The sequence below is a fragment of the Cryptosporidium bovis genome (genome assembly GCF_009768925.1).
Source record: "Cryptosporidium bovis isolate 45015 chromosome Unknown contig_22, whole genome shotgun sequence".
NCBI lineage: Eukaryota > Apicomplexa > Conoidasida > Eucoccidiorida > Cryptosporidiidae > Cryptosporidium > Cryptosporidium bovis.
In genome coordinates this window covers 239263-256683 of record NW_027125041.1, presented here as the reverse complement: position 1 = coordinate 256683, position 17421 = coordinate 239263, and the positions used below count along the sequence as shown (strand labels likewise).

General features: G+C 32.8%; 1 protein-coding gene across 1 annotated transcript in view; it reads left to right on the top strand.

The window, feature by feature from the left end:
• Positions 1-58: 58 nt before the first annotated feature.
• The window catches only part of FG379_001515 (very large probable mucin), a gene marked incomplete at both ends in the record, with an annotated part of 30888 nt that continues 13525 nt past the window's right edge, over positions 59-17421 (top strand). The window contains 2 exons of the mRNA XM_067327118.1: positions 59-7793; positions 7818-17372. Coding sequence (XP_067182594.1) covers positions 59-7793; positions 7818-17372 — 17290 coding nt within the window. The remainder of the gene's footprint in view (positions 7794-7817; positions 17373-17421) is intronic.

Genomic DNA, 17421 nt, shown 5'->3' with positions numbered 1-17421 from the left:
GTGGGGATCACAATTTGTGTATAAAAATCTATACAATTCGTATATTCTATATGGAGATAGCGATATAATAAAGCTAATAGTGTACTTCTTCCAAAATAGAGTAGTGTTACTAGATCCAAACAATAAATTATATTGTTCTGGACCATATATATCTAACCAACCAATAAACAAGGATGACACGGTTTACTGGACAATTGGCATAGATTTAAATAACATGATATTTATAGGTCTATATGATAAAAATTCACAAAAGAACTACACGGTTTGTGGTTTTAAGAACTTTGGAGTGGATATACCTCTAAAAGCCATTTATCCTGTTGGTGAGAGCCCAAGCTTAAGTATATTCACTCAATTTGGGAGTGGGTTCCCAACTGGAGGTTATGTGTCCACTTCCCAGTTGGAGACTGACAAGTCAGTTGGAACTTATTATCCTAATTACGATGAAAATATAAATGAGTATACTCCTCTGGTTCCTTATGGTCAGAACAAGCCGTTTTTGCCTGTTGGTATTCCAAACATAGGTAGTGATGGATCTAGCCCTCATGAGGGTTTTTGTTTCAACGAAACCACGAGCCAGTATGAGCCTATTGAAGGTGTGTCTGGTGGAGAGGACGTGGAAATGTTGGAAATGATGAATCCACCAGTTCCAATAGAAATATCAAAAGGAACAGAAAGCTGTGAATTAGAGTTCTTTGGTATTTGTAATTCAACTAAGATAATAGTGTCTGATTCGGTTAAGAATTTACAAAAAAGTTGGAGTTTGTTTGTGATGGTTTCAACTGGAATAACAACTTATTCACCAAAAGTCGATTTAGAAGAGGATGACACCACTGAACCTGCAGCTTTGTTTAACTATCAGTACCTCTTTAAGGATTCCAGTGATAGTCTCAAGTTTGCAATCAGATTAACTAACAGCTCTGTTTCTGTTGTAGAAATAAAAGATGGAAGCGAACATATTATTGTAGAAGGAGTGTCGCCTCAGTGCGGTCCATACTGTTCTACATATCCAAAGGGGTATTTCAGCTTTTGGTTGCAAAATGACATAAAAAACAGCAAATATGTGATGAATGTGGACTACAATGGGATTAAGCTTCTGGAATTCGATTCAAATGGAAGGGATTTTTATAAGATTGAGGGAGAGTCTGACTCTAAGAACGGTAACACAAACAAAAATAATGAATACACAATTTGGAGTTTAACCGATGGCATAAGCACTACTACCGAAATTGCTACCACTACCACTACGAGGATCCCGTGGCAAAATGATATTAAGGATGAGTGTGAATTGGAATTGAATAAGCCCTGTAGGGGTGTTAGTGGTTCAATTATAACCCCACTTACACAGGGTGATATCGTTTGGATAAATACAGAATTATCTAAGTCAGAAAATGAGATACAGATTGATGGGAATAAATACTGGATGGAGTACAAATTCCAAAAAGAATCTGATGGTGGCATCACTAAACTAATTTCATTATTATTTAATGAGACCACAGTGGCCATTTATGATCACATTGAAAAGGAATTGTACTCGTCCTCATACACAAATCAGCATTTGTTATACTTGGGTATGAAAATGATTTTGGGAATAACATCAAATAGATTCGGTTTATTTTTGGTGAATAGTGATCTGAATGCTTTAATCAACGTTGAAAGTTATATAAATTTTGATTATAACAAGATAACACAAGATAGCATTCCTGATCATTTAACTGATTATATACTAAAGAATTCGTTTACATATCCAAATAAAATATTGTTCAGGGGTTATGAAACATGTACATTATATGGGGATTGTAAATCAGCAGTTAAGACCTGCAATTCACAAGTACTAACAGGACTCTGCGGTGCATTAAAGTCTGGAATGGAGATAGAATTCCGTGGCAGTTTGGCAAAGACTGACGTAAATAATGGTACCTGGGGTGAAGCATATGAACAAAGTGATTTAATTAATCTATACTACGTTAACAATGGAAAGGATGATATATTTACCGTCTATTTTTACAACAATAGAATGGTATTACAGGATTTGGTTAATTCAATTTCATGTAGCGGTCCTTATCCAAATAGAAAAAAGATAAATCAAGAAGTGACTATAAACTGGTCTTTAGGACTTGATTCTTCAAATTTTTTATTTCTGAATATTGAAGAAATAAGTGAGAATGGGGCTGAAAGCAATCAAGGTAATGATGGTGATTCAATTGCTGAATCAGGTACAACTAATGAAGGCATTGATACATTGGATTATGCTAGCTATCGAGAGGATAATACAAAAGTATTGCACAAAGGAATAATATCTGGAAATTCTGCTAGAACATCTTCCTCGAGTAATATTACCAAAAAAAAGATGACAATTTGTTCATTGTCAATATTGGGTAACTTAGGTCCAATAGTATATGTATACCCTAGCGGTTATAAGCCGAGTTCATTAACATTTGTACAAAAAACAGAGGGTTTTGCCGATGGTGGTTATGAAAGTACATCTACAATAGAAGATGGCTATTACTTTCCTTTATATGAATCAAGCAAAAACCAGTTTTTTCCTGCCGTTGTTTATGGTGATAGTTTCCCTTTCTATCCTCCTGGGATTCATCCTGCACCATTATTAGGTGATGAATCCAATACTCCCTCGGGCTATCACTATAACAAGACATCAGGCCTATTTGAGAAAAACGAGGGAAATTACAAGGAGGAAGTAAATCCGTTCCAGCCAAGAGAAATAGTTCAGGGTAAGAAAGAGTGTGACTTGTACTTATTTACAACTTGCAACTCAACTTCCATAAGAATTATGCCAAAGGACTTTGTATTTAAACAATACTGGACTTTATTTGTAATTGCAAATAATGGAATACCACAATTAAACAGTGAGAGTGACGAGGAAAACAATGGAATTAATGTTAGTGATGGTAATAAATTTAACTATAAATATGAGTTTATCGATACCAAAAATAATGGTGGTGTAGAAAGAGTTGTTTTAACTTTGGCTTATTCTAATGACGTGGTTGTATTCAAAAACGATGTTACTGGAAGTGAGATTTCGGTTGGATCACCTCAATGTGGTCCTTATTGTTCAACATATCCAAATGGTTACTTTGCATTTTGGTTAACTTACGATAAAGAAAGAGGAAAATATGTTATTTCGATAGAAAATAATACAAAAAAGTTGGTTGAAATAGACTCGGAAAACGTGGTATTTGATCTAGTAAGACCTTGCCAGGGTTGTGAATCTGATGAAGTAAGCAATGGTAACAAAAAGACTCTCTATAGTTCTTGGAAGCTGTTTAGTTTAAACGAGCAGCCCAGTGTTGAAGCTACAACAACCACAACAACTACAAAAAGTCCTTGGGATAGTATTGTGAAAGATGAGTGCGAGTTAGAGACAGAATTAACACCATGCAGAGGTTACGAAGCGAAAATAATTCCTAGTTTCGAAGATGGGAATATAATATGGATAAATACCACAATTGGAATATCAAATCCACTAATAGACATAAATAATAACGAAAAGTTTTGGCAAGGAATACAGTTTTCCAATGATGATCAGAAGGTATATAAGTTGCTTTTTGATGAGGTTTCTATAGCCCTTTACGATGAGGAATCAAAAACAGAATACTATACTCCGTATACAAATCAATCTTTGGGATACTTAAACAGAGAAATATTGATAGGTTTAGCAAGAAGTAGACTTGGCTTGTTTGTATTAAACAGAGACCATGGAGCACTTATTACTATTAACACTAACAATATTGGAACATTAAAAACTTTCAATAAAGTGAGTCCCATATTCAACTTTAAAGAAGGGGATAAAGGGAACAGAGTTATCTCAAACTACGAAATTGAATATAATTTTGTGCTTCCTCATAATAGCATGTTTCTTGGATACGAGACATGTACATTACATGATGACTGCTCAATGAGTATTACTTCTTGTAAGTCTCAAGTATTGAAAGGAATGTGTGCAAAGGCAGTAAAAGGAAGATACTGGACAATTGACACAGAAATAGCTCATACAAATGTAAATAATGGTACGTGGGGTGACGATTTTACGATTGATGGACTACTTAATCTTTATATACTGGGAACACCCACAGACAATCTATATTATGTTTACTTCTTTAGTAACAGAATTGCAGTACAGGATTTGAGCACATCTACGTTTTGTTCGGGACCCTATCCTAACGGCAAACAAATGGAAATTAATGACAAATTTACCTGGTCATTTTCCGTTAATGACGAGACAAGGATGATATTCTTCAACTCTGATACAAATAATGAGGTGGATTCCTCAGAAGCAATGACTATTTGTTCCCTCCCTTATACTAGCTCTGCACAAACTATTACTATTGTTTATCCACTGGGTTATTCACCATCGAAATTGATGTTTACTCAACATAAGGTAGGATTCCCTGATGGTGGTTATAAGTCCTCTTCCAGTGGTGTGAATGGCTTTTATAATCCTGATTTTGACTCTGAAAGTGGCATTTATCATCCAGAAAACAAATATGGTGAATCGTATCCTTACTACCCTTCTGGAATAAAACCAGCTCCTATTGAAGGTAATAATTCAAATACCCCTGAGGGATACATCTATAACACAACAACGGGACAATTTGAAAAGATCGGAACTGGAGATGGTGAAATGGAAGGAGATAAGAGCGAGAAAGAACTAAACCCTTATAGACCTGAATTTATAGTAGAAGGAGACGAATTGTGTGATTTGTATTTATTTTCAACTTGCAATGCAACTTCTACAAGAATAATGCCAGAAAATAGTCACTTCAAGAAGGACTGGACATTATTTGTGATTCTTAGTTCAGGAGTACCTGATTATATTACCGATGACAATAAAAATGTTGATTACAACTATAAATATGAATTTCTGAGATACTCTAAAACAATTAAAAACATGGAGGTTAGTATAGATAATGAAATAAATGAAAATTATAATAAAAATATAGAAAACGGGCACAATAGTTCAAAATTAGACTCAGGGTTGAATTCAGAGTCATCTCTAAGTCGAACTCCAAAAACAAATTCTGATTCAAATCAAGATCCTGCTGAAAACGGGGAATATGAAGTTGTTTTATCTTTAACACTGAAAAACGATACTGTAATCTTTAAAGATGAAATAAATCAGGTTGAACAAGTTTCAGTATCACCACAATGTGGTCCTTACTGCTCGACATATCCAAAAGGTTTTTTTGCATTCTGGTTAACCTATGACTCAGTAAATATGAAGTATGTGATTTCAGTTGAAAACAATACAAAGAAACTGGTTGAATTGGATGCAAACAATGAGGAATTGGTATTTAATAAGATAGTACCTGCAAAAGGGTCTTGGATGAATGTGGATAATACATATAGTGTATGGTATTTAACAAATAAACAAGTAATTAACACAGAGAAGGCCACTACAACCACTACTACTACTACTACTACCACACTATATTGGGAGGATGACCTCAAGGAACTTTGTAGAATTACTTTGGATAAGCCTTGTAAAGGAAATAAGGGTGAAATAGCGGGGAGCAGTGGTGAAGAGGATGAAAAAGGACAATTCAGATTGGGAAACATCTTATGGTTGGAGTCTGAACTCTCAAATCCAGAGGACTCAGGAAATGGATATATAGAGTTTCAACAAAGTTATACAAATGAAAATAATAGATATTGGCATCAATATGTTTTTAAGAATACAAATGAGAATATATTGAGTATATTACTAAATGAGACTTCTATATTTATATACGATTGGAAGAATAACATGGAATATTCTTCACCATATAGAAATAATATGTTGGTATATTCAGGTTATAGTTTGAAGATAGCACTTGCTTGGAGCAGACTTGGATTCTTTATAATGAATGAGGAATTGTATAGTTACATTGAAATACATAGCGAAATCCCATTCAACTTTAATACAGTTGAGAAAGACGACCAATTTAAGAGTCCAATAAAGTTTTTGTTGGAGGACAACTTCGTGTATCCAATAGAGAATTTGTATTTTGGTTATGAAACATGCAGTTTGTTTGGTGAGTGTAACAAAGACAGTGTTAGTTGCGAGTCACAAGTTCTAACAGGTGTTTGTAACAAAAAACAGCCTGGAATGCAATTTTCATTTGAACACGAAATAGCTCAGACAAATGTAAATAATGGTACATGGAGTGATTTTTTTGTGATGAAAGATCTATTAAATGTCTATATCATTAATGAAGGAAATATTAACATTGGAGTTGTTTACTTTTTTGACAATAGAGTTGTACTGCAGAGTTTGTTAGATAATATATTCTGTTCTGGTCCGTATCCTAATGGTGAAATTAGACAGACAAAAGATATTGTTAAGTGGTACATTTCATTTGGTGTTAACGACAATCTCATTTATCTGAATGTCGAGGATCTGTCAAACAATAAGTTGTATACTGTTTGCGTAATCAGCAAGAACAGTGAACTTAATTCCATAAGTTATATTTATCCACTAGGTTACTCACCTTCAAATGTTAAATTTAATCAAGTAAAGCAAGTATTTAAAGATGGTGGTTATGAGTCTACATCAAATAAAAATCAAAATTCGAATGCAGGAGTTGGTTTCTACTATCCTGATCTCTCAAATGAAAGTTTAGATACGTACAGTCCAAGTAATAAATACGGAAATTTATATCCTTACTATCCTCCGGGTATCAAACCAGCTCCAATTGAAGGTAATAGTTCGAATACTCCTGAAGGATACATATACAACAAAACTACTGGACAATTTGAAAAAATTGAAACAGGAGATGGGGAAACAGGAAGTATCAATTTTGAATTGAATCCTTACAGGCCAGAATTCATAGTGGAAGGAAAGGAACTGTGTGATTTGTATCTTTTCTCAACATGTAATGCAACCTCTGCGAGAATAATGCCAGATGATACATACTTTAAGGAAGATTGGACATTATTTGTTATTCTTAGTTCAGGAGTCCCTAATAATGGTGAAGTTAGTGTTTTGGAAGCCGTTGGGTATTACAACTACAAATATGAATTCATTCATACTTCAAAGACTGATCAAGTGGAAGAGGTGGTATTATCTCTTTCATACAATAATGAAACTGTAACATTTAAGAACGAAAAAAACAAGAATGAAATAAAGGTTGGATCTCCACAATGTGGTCCTTACTGCTCAACATATCCAAAGGGTTTTTTTGCATTCTGGTTAACCTATGACTCAGTAAATATGAAGTATGTGATTTCAGTTGAAAACAATACAAAGAAGCTGGTTGAATTGGATTCAAACAATGAGGAGTTGATATTTAATAAGATAGTTCCAAAAATCCAAAATGATGAGTCAGCGGCTGCATCTGGAACATTCAACGTATGGCAATTAACTAATGTTAATAATCCACCAACTGATGTAATAACAACTACCACCACTACTACAACTACTACATCTACTTCTAGTACTGAATCTACTACAATAGAAATTCCGTGGTACGAGACACCACTTGATGAGTGTATACTTGAGTTGAATAAACCGTGCAAGGGAAAAGATGCATTAATAGAAAATCCAAAATTCGACAAGGGTAATTTATTATGGATAGAATTCAAGATGGTTCAAGTGTCACCAATTATTGAACTGGATGATAATAATTACTGGAACGGATATTATTTCTTAAATGACAACAATAAAGTGTTGTCATTGTTATTTAATGAAACTCATGTACTGTTACATGACGAGTTAAACAAAAGAAGTTATACTTCAAGATACACAAATTCAAGGTTAACATATGTAGATGACGTGTTAACGATTGGTTTAGGTTGGAGTAGGATGGGTCTATTTTTATTAGATAAAAACAAAAACAGTTTCTTCACAATAAATAATAATAGAGAATATATGTTTAAAAAGGTGGAGGTTAATGAAAATAATAGAGATGAATATTCTGTCTACTATTTAGAAAATGATTTTCTATATCCTAACGTTGAGTTATACAAAGGGTATGAAACATGTGGTTTGTTTGGTGATTGTACAACATCAGAATTAAGTTGTGAATCACAAGTGCTCAAACAAATATGTATTAAAAAAGTTCCTGGTATGAATTGGGTTATTGAAAGTATTGTTTCTGAAACTAATGTAAATAATGGTACATGGAGCAGTGAGTACATAATAAAAGATTTAATGAATATATATCTTGTGAATGACGGAAGTCAAGATACAATTACAATATTCTTATTTAAGAATAGAGTGGCATTGAAGGACAATATAAATAATGTGTTATGTTCGGGTCCATATCCAAATAATAAACAAATAAGCTACTCGGACAAAATTAAGTGGTCTATTGGTTTTGGTTTGAATTACAATTTATTCTTAAATATTCATGACTACAAAAATGGTGTTGAAAAAGAATATACAGTTTGTACTATTCACTTTAACGACGGATTCTTCAACATCGAATACATTTACCCACTCGGATATAACCCTTCAAAGAAATTGTTCACTCAATACATTAGTGGTTTCAACAACGGTGGTTATGAATCTACATCTAACAACGATGGAAACGGTTTCTATTATCCAGATATCACAGATGCTGATGCAGGTATATACAATCCTGAGGGTAAATATGGAGAGTCACATCCTTATTATCCTCCCGGAATCAAGCCTGCTCCAATTGAGGGCAATGATTCAAACACTCCTGAAGGTTATATTTACAATACTACTACTGGACAATTTGAAAAGATTGAAACAGGAGAAACAGAGAGTGGTGGTTATGAATTGAATCCTTACAGGCCAAAATTCATAGTAGAAGGAAAGGAACAGTGTGATTTGTATCTTTTTTCAACATGTAATGCAACTTCTGTGAGAATAATGCCAGATGATACATACTTTGAGGAAGATTGGACACTATTTGTTATTCTTAGTTCAGGAGTCCCCAATAATGGTGAAATTAGTGTTCCTGAAAGTGCTGAGTATTATAACTACAAATATGAGTTTATTTACAGTTTGAATTCAATAAATACAAAAAAATCAAGTTATAGAAAAATTACAAGCTTGGACGAAATTAGTGGAGAAAGCGATATAATTGATAGTCAAGATAAAATTGATGATGAAATAAATATTATCGAACAAGTAGAGGATAAAGTGGTACTAACATTATCTTACAATAATGAAACCATAATATTTAAGAATGAGATAACTAATGAGGAGGTAAAAGCAGGATCTCCTCAGTGTGGTCCCTATTGCTCAACATATCCAAATGGTTTCTTTGCATTTTGGTTAACCTATGATTCTAATACAAAAAAGTATATCATTTCCATCGAGAATAATACCAAAAAATTGTTAGAGATAGAATCAGGTACTGATAGATTAACGTTTAATAAAATAGTACCAGGAGTTCAGGAAAATTCATCATCGGACGTATCTGAAACATATAATATATGGCAGTTAACAAATGTAAAATACATTCCAGATGAAACAGCAACAACTACGACTACAACAACCACTACAACAACCACTACTACTACCACTACCACGTCCACAACTAGTACCACCACTCAGAAACCATGGCACGAAAGTGAATTGGAGGAGTGTCAGCTTGAAAAATATTCGCCTTGTAGGGGAAAGGACGCGACAATAAAGGATCATGAATTTAACAAAGGAAATATAATTTGGATAAATTTCATACTGAGAAAATCCGAAAATGAATTAGTTATTGGAGAAAGCAACTATTGGATGGGATATAACATATTATATGATGAGAATGAAATGCTAAACATTAGATTTAACGAAACACATATATTTTTATTGGATAAATTGAGTGGAGGAATGGCATACTCATCTCCTTACACAAATGAGTCTTTAAGTTATTTAGGTAGAGAATTAACGATAGGATTAGGTTGGAGTAGGTTAGGATTGTTCTTAATGAATGAAGAAAGTAACAGTTATATAGAAATAAAGGGAAGTGAGGAGTATATATTCAATAATGTGAGGCAAATATTTAATGACGATAAATATTATTCAAATTATTTATTGCAAGACAACTTTTTATACCCAGTAAATATCATGTATTTAGGATATGAGACATGTAGTTTATACTCTGATTGTTCACAAGATACAGTTAAGTGTAATTCACAGGTTTTAAAGGATATATGTAACAAAAAAATACCTATGATGGAGTGGATATTTGATGGTAGTATTGTGGGGACCAATGTAAACAATGGAACATGGGGTGATGGTCTAATGCTAGATAAATTATTAAATGTATATTACTTTAGTAATGATGATTATGATTTATTTACAGTTTACTTGTTCACTAACAGGATAGTTTTGCAGGATCTTGTAAATGTCCAGGCATGTTCTGGTAATTATCCAAATAACATTGTTATTAATCATAAAGACAGGATTATTTGGTCGGTTGCGGTAGATTCAAATAATTTATTGTATATTAACGTTGGGAATAAAGATAATGATAAAAAATATACAGTTTGTGTGTTAAAATGCAACAGTGGTTTAACTAAAGTTAAATATGTTTATCCATTAGGTTATGCTCCTTCAAAACTGGCATTTACTCAACAGAAATCAGAATTCCCTGGAGGTGGCTACGAATCTACCTCTAGCAATGGGAATGGTTTTTATTATCCAGATTTAGATTCAGATAATAGTGTATATCATCCTGAGAACAAGTATGGAGAGTCATATCCTTATTATCCTCCCGGAATCAAGCCTGCTCCAATTGACGGCAATGATTCAAACACTCCTGAAGGTTATATTTACAATACTACTACTGGACAATTTGAAAAGATTGAAACAGGAGATATGAATGAAGAGCTAAATCCATATAGACCTGATTTCATAGTAGAAGGTATAGAAATGTGTGACTTGTATTTATTCACTACATGCAATTCAACATCTGCAAGAATAATGCCAGAAGATACATACTTTAAAAAGGATTGGACATTGTTTGTAATATTGAGTTCAGGAGTACCCTATCATACTGGTAACACAGAATTAGATCGAGATAAAACTACTATATTTAATTATAATTATAAATATGGATTTATGAAAACATTAAAAACTAGTAAAAACATTTATTATAGAAAAAACACAAGTTCAGATGTTTCTAGTATTGAAGATGGAGTGCAAAAAGAGAATGAGAACAGTTTAAACGTCAGTGAGGAAGCAGAAGAAAAGTTGGTACTGTCATTGTCATACGATAATGACACAGTAGTTTTTAGGAACGAGATAACTAATGAGGAGGTAAAAGCAGGATCTCCTCAGTGTGGTCCCTATTGCTCAACATATCCAAATGGTTTCTTTGCATTTTGGTTAACTTATAATACAAAAACCAACAAATATGTTGTTTCTGTTGAAAACAATACTAAAAAATTAGTAGAGATAGATGCAAATGGTGATGAATTTTTATTTGATAAGATAATTCCTATTAACAAAGACGGTCTATTGGACTTATCGAATACATTTAATGTATGGCAATTAACCGATGTTAATCATATTCCTGAAGAAATCTCCACAACTACTACCACGACGACAACAACAACAACAACGACAACAACAACAACGACAACAACTACTACCACGACAACAACTACTACCACGACAACAACTACTACCACGACAACAACAACTACCACCACAACGACAACAACTACTACTACCACGACAACAACAACTACCACTACTACTACCACAACAACAACAACCTCCACCACAACAGAAACACCTTGGTATGAAATAGAAAAGGATGAATGTTTATTGGAGGTGAATAAACCATGCCTAGGTAATAATGGTAGATTAAAAACTGAATTTGCTGAGGGTGAATTAATTTGGTTAAATACATCAACGCATATTTCAACTCCGAATATAGAAATAAATGAGGCAAAATATTGGTTTGGATATAATCTTATAAGAAGCAACAAAGAAAATGAATCAAGTGGTGAAATTGATATTAAGATGTTTTCATTATTATTTAATGAATCTTTTGTTACATTTATAGATTGGAGTAATGACGTTAATTATTACTCTCCATATACAAATGAGTCATTAAATTATTTTGGGAGAGAGTTAAATATAGGCATAGGTTGGAGTAGATTGGGAATATTTATAATGAATGGGGAATTAAATAGCTTAATAGATATATATACAATTTCAGAATTTTCATTTAACAAAATAGAACATGTGTCAGATAGAATATTGGTAGCTTATGTGTTGATTGATAACTTTGTTTATCCAAATAATATTTTATTTATAGGTTATGAAACATGTAGCATTAGAAATGAATGTAAAAATGAGCCAATATCGTGTTATTCACAAGTATTAAAAGATCCATGTGATCAAAAGAAAGTGGGTTTAAATTGGAGTTTTGATACAATAATATCATCAACTAATGTGAATAATGGTACGTGGTCCGGAGAATTAATGTTGGATGACCTGTATGGTGTTTATTTAATTAATAATGGTCATTATGATTTATGTGTAATTTATATATTTAACAATAGGATTGTATTGAAAAATATACTTGTGAATGAATTGTGTTCAGGCCCATATCCAAATGGTGTAAATAAAAATATTGATGATCATATTAATTGGTCCATAGGTATTGATTCGAATGATTTGTTATATTTAAATGTACAGGATGATATTAGTGGAAAGATTTATACAGTTTGCACACTTGGTTTAAACAATAATAATTATACTGGATTAAAGTATATATATCCTTTAGGTCATGCTCCTAGTAAAGTGACATTTACTCAGGGATTAACAACATTCCCAGATGGTGGTTACGAATCTTCCTCTAGCAATGGGAATGGTTTTTATTATCCTGATTTAGATTCAGATAATAGTGTATATCATCCTGAGAACAAGTATGGAGAGTCATATCCTTATTATCCTCCCGGAATCAAGCCTGCTCCAATTGATGGCAATGATTCAAACACTCCTGAAGGTTATATTTACAATACTACTACTGGACAATTTGAAAAGATTGAAACAGGAGATATGAATGAAGAGCTAAATCCATATAGACCTGATTTCATAGTAGAAGGTATAGAAATGTGTGATCTGTATTTATTCTCTACATGCAATTCAACATCTGCAAGAATAATGCCAGAAGATACATACTTTAGAAAGGATTGGACATTGTTTGTAATATTGAGTTCAGGAGTACCAAATTATAACATTAATAATATTAATATTGATTATAACTATAAATATGAATTTATAAATGAACCAAAAGGTGAGAAAGAGAAAGTTGTATTTTCATTGTCATATAATAATGAAACAGTAACATTCAGAAATGAGATTAATGGAAAAGAAGTCGTGGTTGGTTCTCCTCAGTGTGGTCCTTATTGCTCAACATATCCAAATGGTTTCTTTGCATTTTGGTTAACTTATAATACAGATACCAACAAATATGTCGTTTCTATTGACAGTAATACACGAAAACTAGTGGAATTAGATTTAGACGGTGATCAATTGTTTAATAAAATAGTACCAAAAGTTCCTGATGATTTATCATTGGATTTATCTAATACATATAATATATGGCAATTATCTGATATAGTTTTTATTTCAAACATTGTTGCTACAACTACTACCACGACAACAACAACAACTACTACCACAACAACAACTACCACAACAACAACAACAACAACTACCACTACTACTACCACAACGACAACAACCACTACCACAACAACAACTACTACTACCACAACGACAACAACCACTACCACAACAACTACTACTACCACAACAACAACCACTACTACTACAACTGAAGCACCATGGTATGAGATAGAATTTGATAAATGTCTGTTGGAAGTGAATAAACCATGTAGAGGAATAGATGGAGAATTGAAGGAGACCACATTTGAGCGTGGTAATATTATATGGATAAATGGTACAATAGGTAACCAATTAAAAGATAGAATGTTATTAGATAGTAATAATTTAGTGGGATATGATATAATGTTAGAAAATACAATAATAATGACATTAATGTTGAATGAAACATATATAGCATTATATGACCTAACAAAGGGACAGGAATATTACTCTTATTATACAAATGAGAGTTTAGCGTATGATGGAATGAATTTTAGAATAAGTATAGGTTGGAGTAGATTAGGCTTGTTTGTAATGAATGAAAACTCAAGTAGTTTGATGGAAATACAAACGCATTCAGATTATTCATTTAACAGAATAGTGGCAAGATCATCATTAGCAGCATATACAAATTACTTATTATTGAATAACTTTATATATCCAAATGGTATATTGTATTTAGGCTATGATACATGTACATTTAATGAAGATTGTAATTTAAAATCAGTTGAATGTACGTCACAAGTATTAGAGCAGATATGTTTAAGAAAATTGCCAGGTATAACGTGGACAGTGGATATGGTATTATCACAGACAAATGTAAACAATGGTACATGGGGTGACTACTATATGTTGGATGAATTAATTAACATATACAATTTAAACAACGGTTTGGAAGATGTTATTACAATATATTTCTTTAAAAATAGAATGGCTTTACAAGATAATATTAATAATAAAGTGTGTTCTGGACCATATCCATATAATTCAGTGGTAGATGTCGATGATAATATTAAATGGTCTTTGGGAGTAGATAGCAGTTATAGTTTATATTTGAATACAATAGATGAAAATGACAAAATATATACAATTTGTTTTATTTCAAATTACTATCAGTTCGGTAATATTAAAAATATATCTCCTTTAGGTTATAAACCCAATTATTCAATATTCACTCAAAAGTTATCTGTATTCCCAGATGGTGGTTATGAATCCACATCTAACAACAATAATGGTTTCTATTATCCTGAGATTTTGAATGGTGATTCAGGTTTATACAATCCTGAGGATAAGTATGGAGAGTCATATCCTTATTATCCTCCCGGAATCAAGCCTGCTCCAATTGATGGCAATAATTCAAACACTCCTGAAGGTTATATTTACAATACTACTACTGGACAATTTGAAAAGATTGAAACAGGAGATATGAATGAAGAGCTAAATCCATATAGACCTGATTTCATAGTAGAAGGTACAGGAATGTGTGATCTGTATTTATTCTCTACATGCAATTCAACATCTGCAAGAATAATGCCAGAATATTCATACTTTAAAAAGGATTGGACATTGTTTGTAATATTGAGTTCAGGAGTACCAAATTATAACATTAATAATATTAATATTGATTATAACTATAAATATGAATTTATAAATGAACCAAAAGGTGAGAAAGAGAAAGTTGTATTTTCATTGTCATATAATAATGAAACAGTAACATTCAGAAATGAGATTAATGGAAAAGAAGTCGTGGTTGGATCTCCTCAGTGTGGTCCTTATTGCTCAACATATCCAAATGGTTTCTTTGCATTTTGGTTAACTTATAATACAGATACCAACAAATATGTCGTTTCTATTGACAGTAATACACGAAAACTAGTGGAATTAGATTTAGACGGTGATCAATTGTTTAATAAAATAGTACCAAAAGTTCCTGATGATTCATCATTTGATTTATCTAACACATATAATGTATGGCAGTTAACAAATATAAAGTATATACCAGACGAAACAGCTACAACTACTACTACCACAACAACCACTACTACTACCACAACAACAACCACTACTACTACTACCACAACAACAACAACCACTACTACTACTACCACAACAACAACAACTACTACTACTACTACTACTACCACAACAACAACAACTACCACTACTACTACCACAACGACAACAACCACTACCACAACAACTACTACTACTACCACAACGACAACAACCACTACCACAACAACTACTACTACCACAACAACAACCACTACTACTACCACAACAACAACTACCACTACCACAACAACAACTACCACTACCACAACAACCACTACAACAACTACCACTACTACTACCACAACAACCACTACCACAACAACAACAACTACTACAACTACCACAACAACCACTACTACTACCACAACAACAACCACTACTACTACTACCACAACAACAACTACCACTACTACTACTACCACAACAACAACTACCACTACTACTACTACCACAACAACCACTACCACAACAACAACTACCACAACAACCACTACCACAACAACAACTACTACTACAACTACTACCACAACCACTACTACTACTACCACAACAACGACAACCACTACTACTACTACCACAACAACAACAACTACTACTACTACTACTACTACTACCACAACAACAACCACTACTACTACCACAACAACTACCACTACCACAACAACCACTACAACAACTACCACTACTACTACCACAACAACCACTACCACAACAACAACTACTACTACAACTACTACCACAACCACTACTACTACTACCACAACAACAACAACCACTACTACTACTACCACAACAACAACAACTACTACAACCACAACTACCACAACAACAACTACTACTACAACCACAACTACCACAACAACAACTACTACTACAACCACAACTACCACAACAACTACCACTACTACTACTACAACCACAACTACCACAACAACAACAACTACTACAACCACAACTACCACAACAACAATCCCCTGGTATGATATTACAGTTGATGAATGCGTAATAGATAATGTAGACGAACCATGTAGAGGATACAATTCAACTATAAATATAAATAGCGGAATAACAGAAGGAAATATTATGTGGATTAACACATTAATTAAGGAATCTAGAAAAATCGGTAATAATAGGATGTTGTATTTCACAGAGAATAATAATCCAATAACAGATGACTCAGAATATTGGATGGGTTACAAATTTTATGAAGGCAATAACATTGTGTTAAGCTTAATATTGAATGAAACATATATAACGATTAAAGATTGGTTGGGAGAACAGGAGTATTATTCTCAATATACAAATGAGGAGTTGGCCTATAGTGGGAAAAATATTACATTAGGTATAGGAATAAGTAGGTTGGGTGTATTCTTATTGAATAGTGAATTAAATAGTTTAATACAAATACAACCACAATACAAATACACTTTCAATAAAATAAAACAATATTACGAAAATGAGGTGATAAGTAATTTTATAGTTGAACAGGGTTTTATATACCCAAAGGAGATACTATATAAGGGATATAACAAATGCTCATTGTACGGTAATTGTTTATCAGAAAAATTAAGTTGTAGTTCACAGGTTTTAACAGGAGTCTGTCAGAATATTTCTCCAGGTTTGCATATACAATTTGAGACAGAATTAAAAGAGACGAATTTGAATAATGGTACATGGGGTGGTTTGTTCGATCAAAGTGATTTAATGTGGTCTTTTGTAATAAACTCTGGTATGTATGATAATGACAGTTATATAATTTATATATATCCAAATAGAAT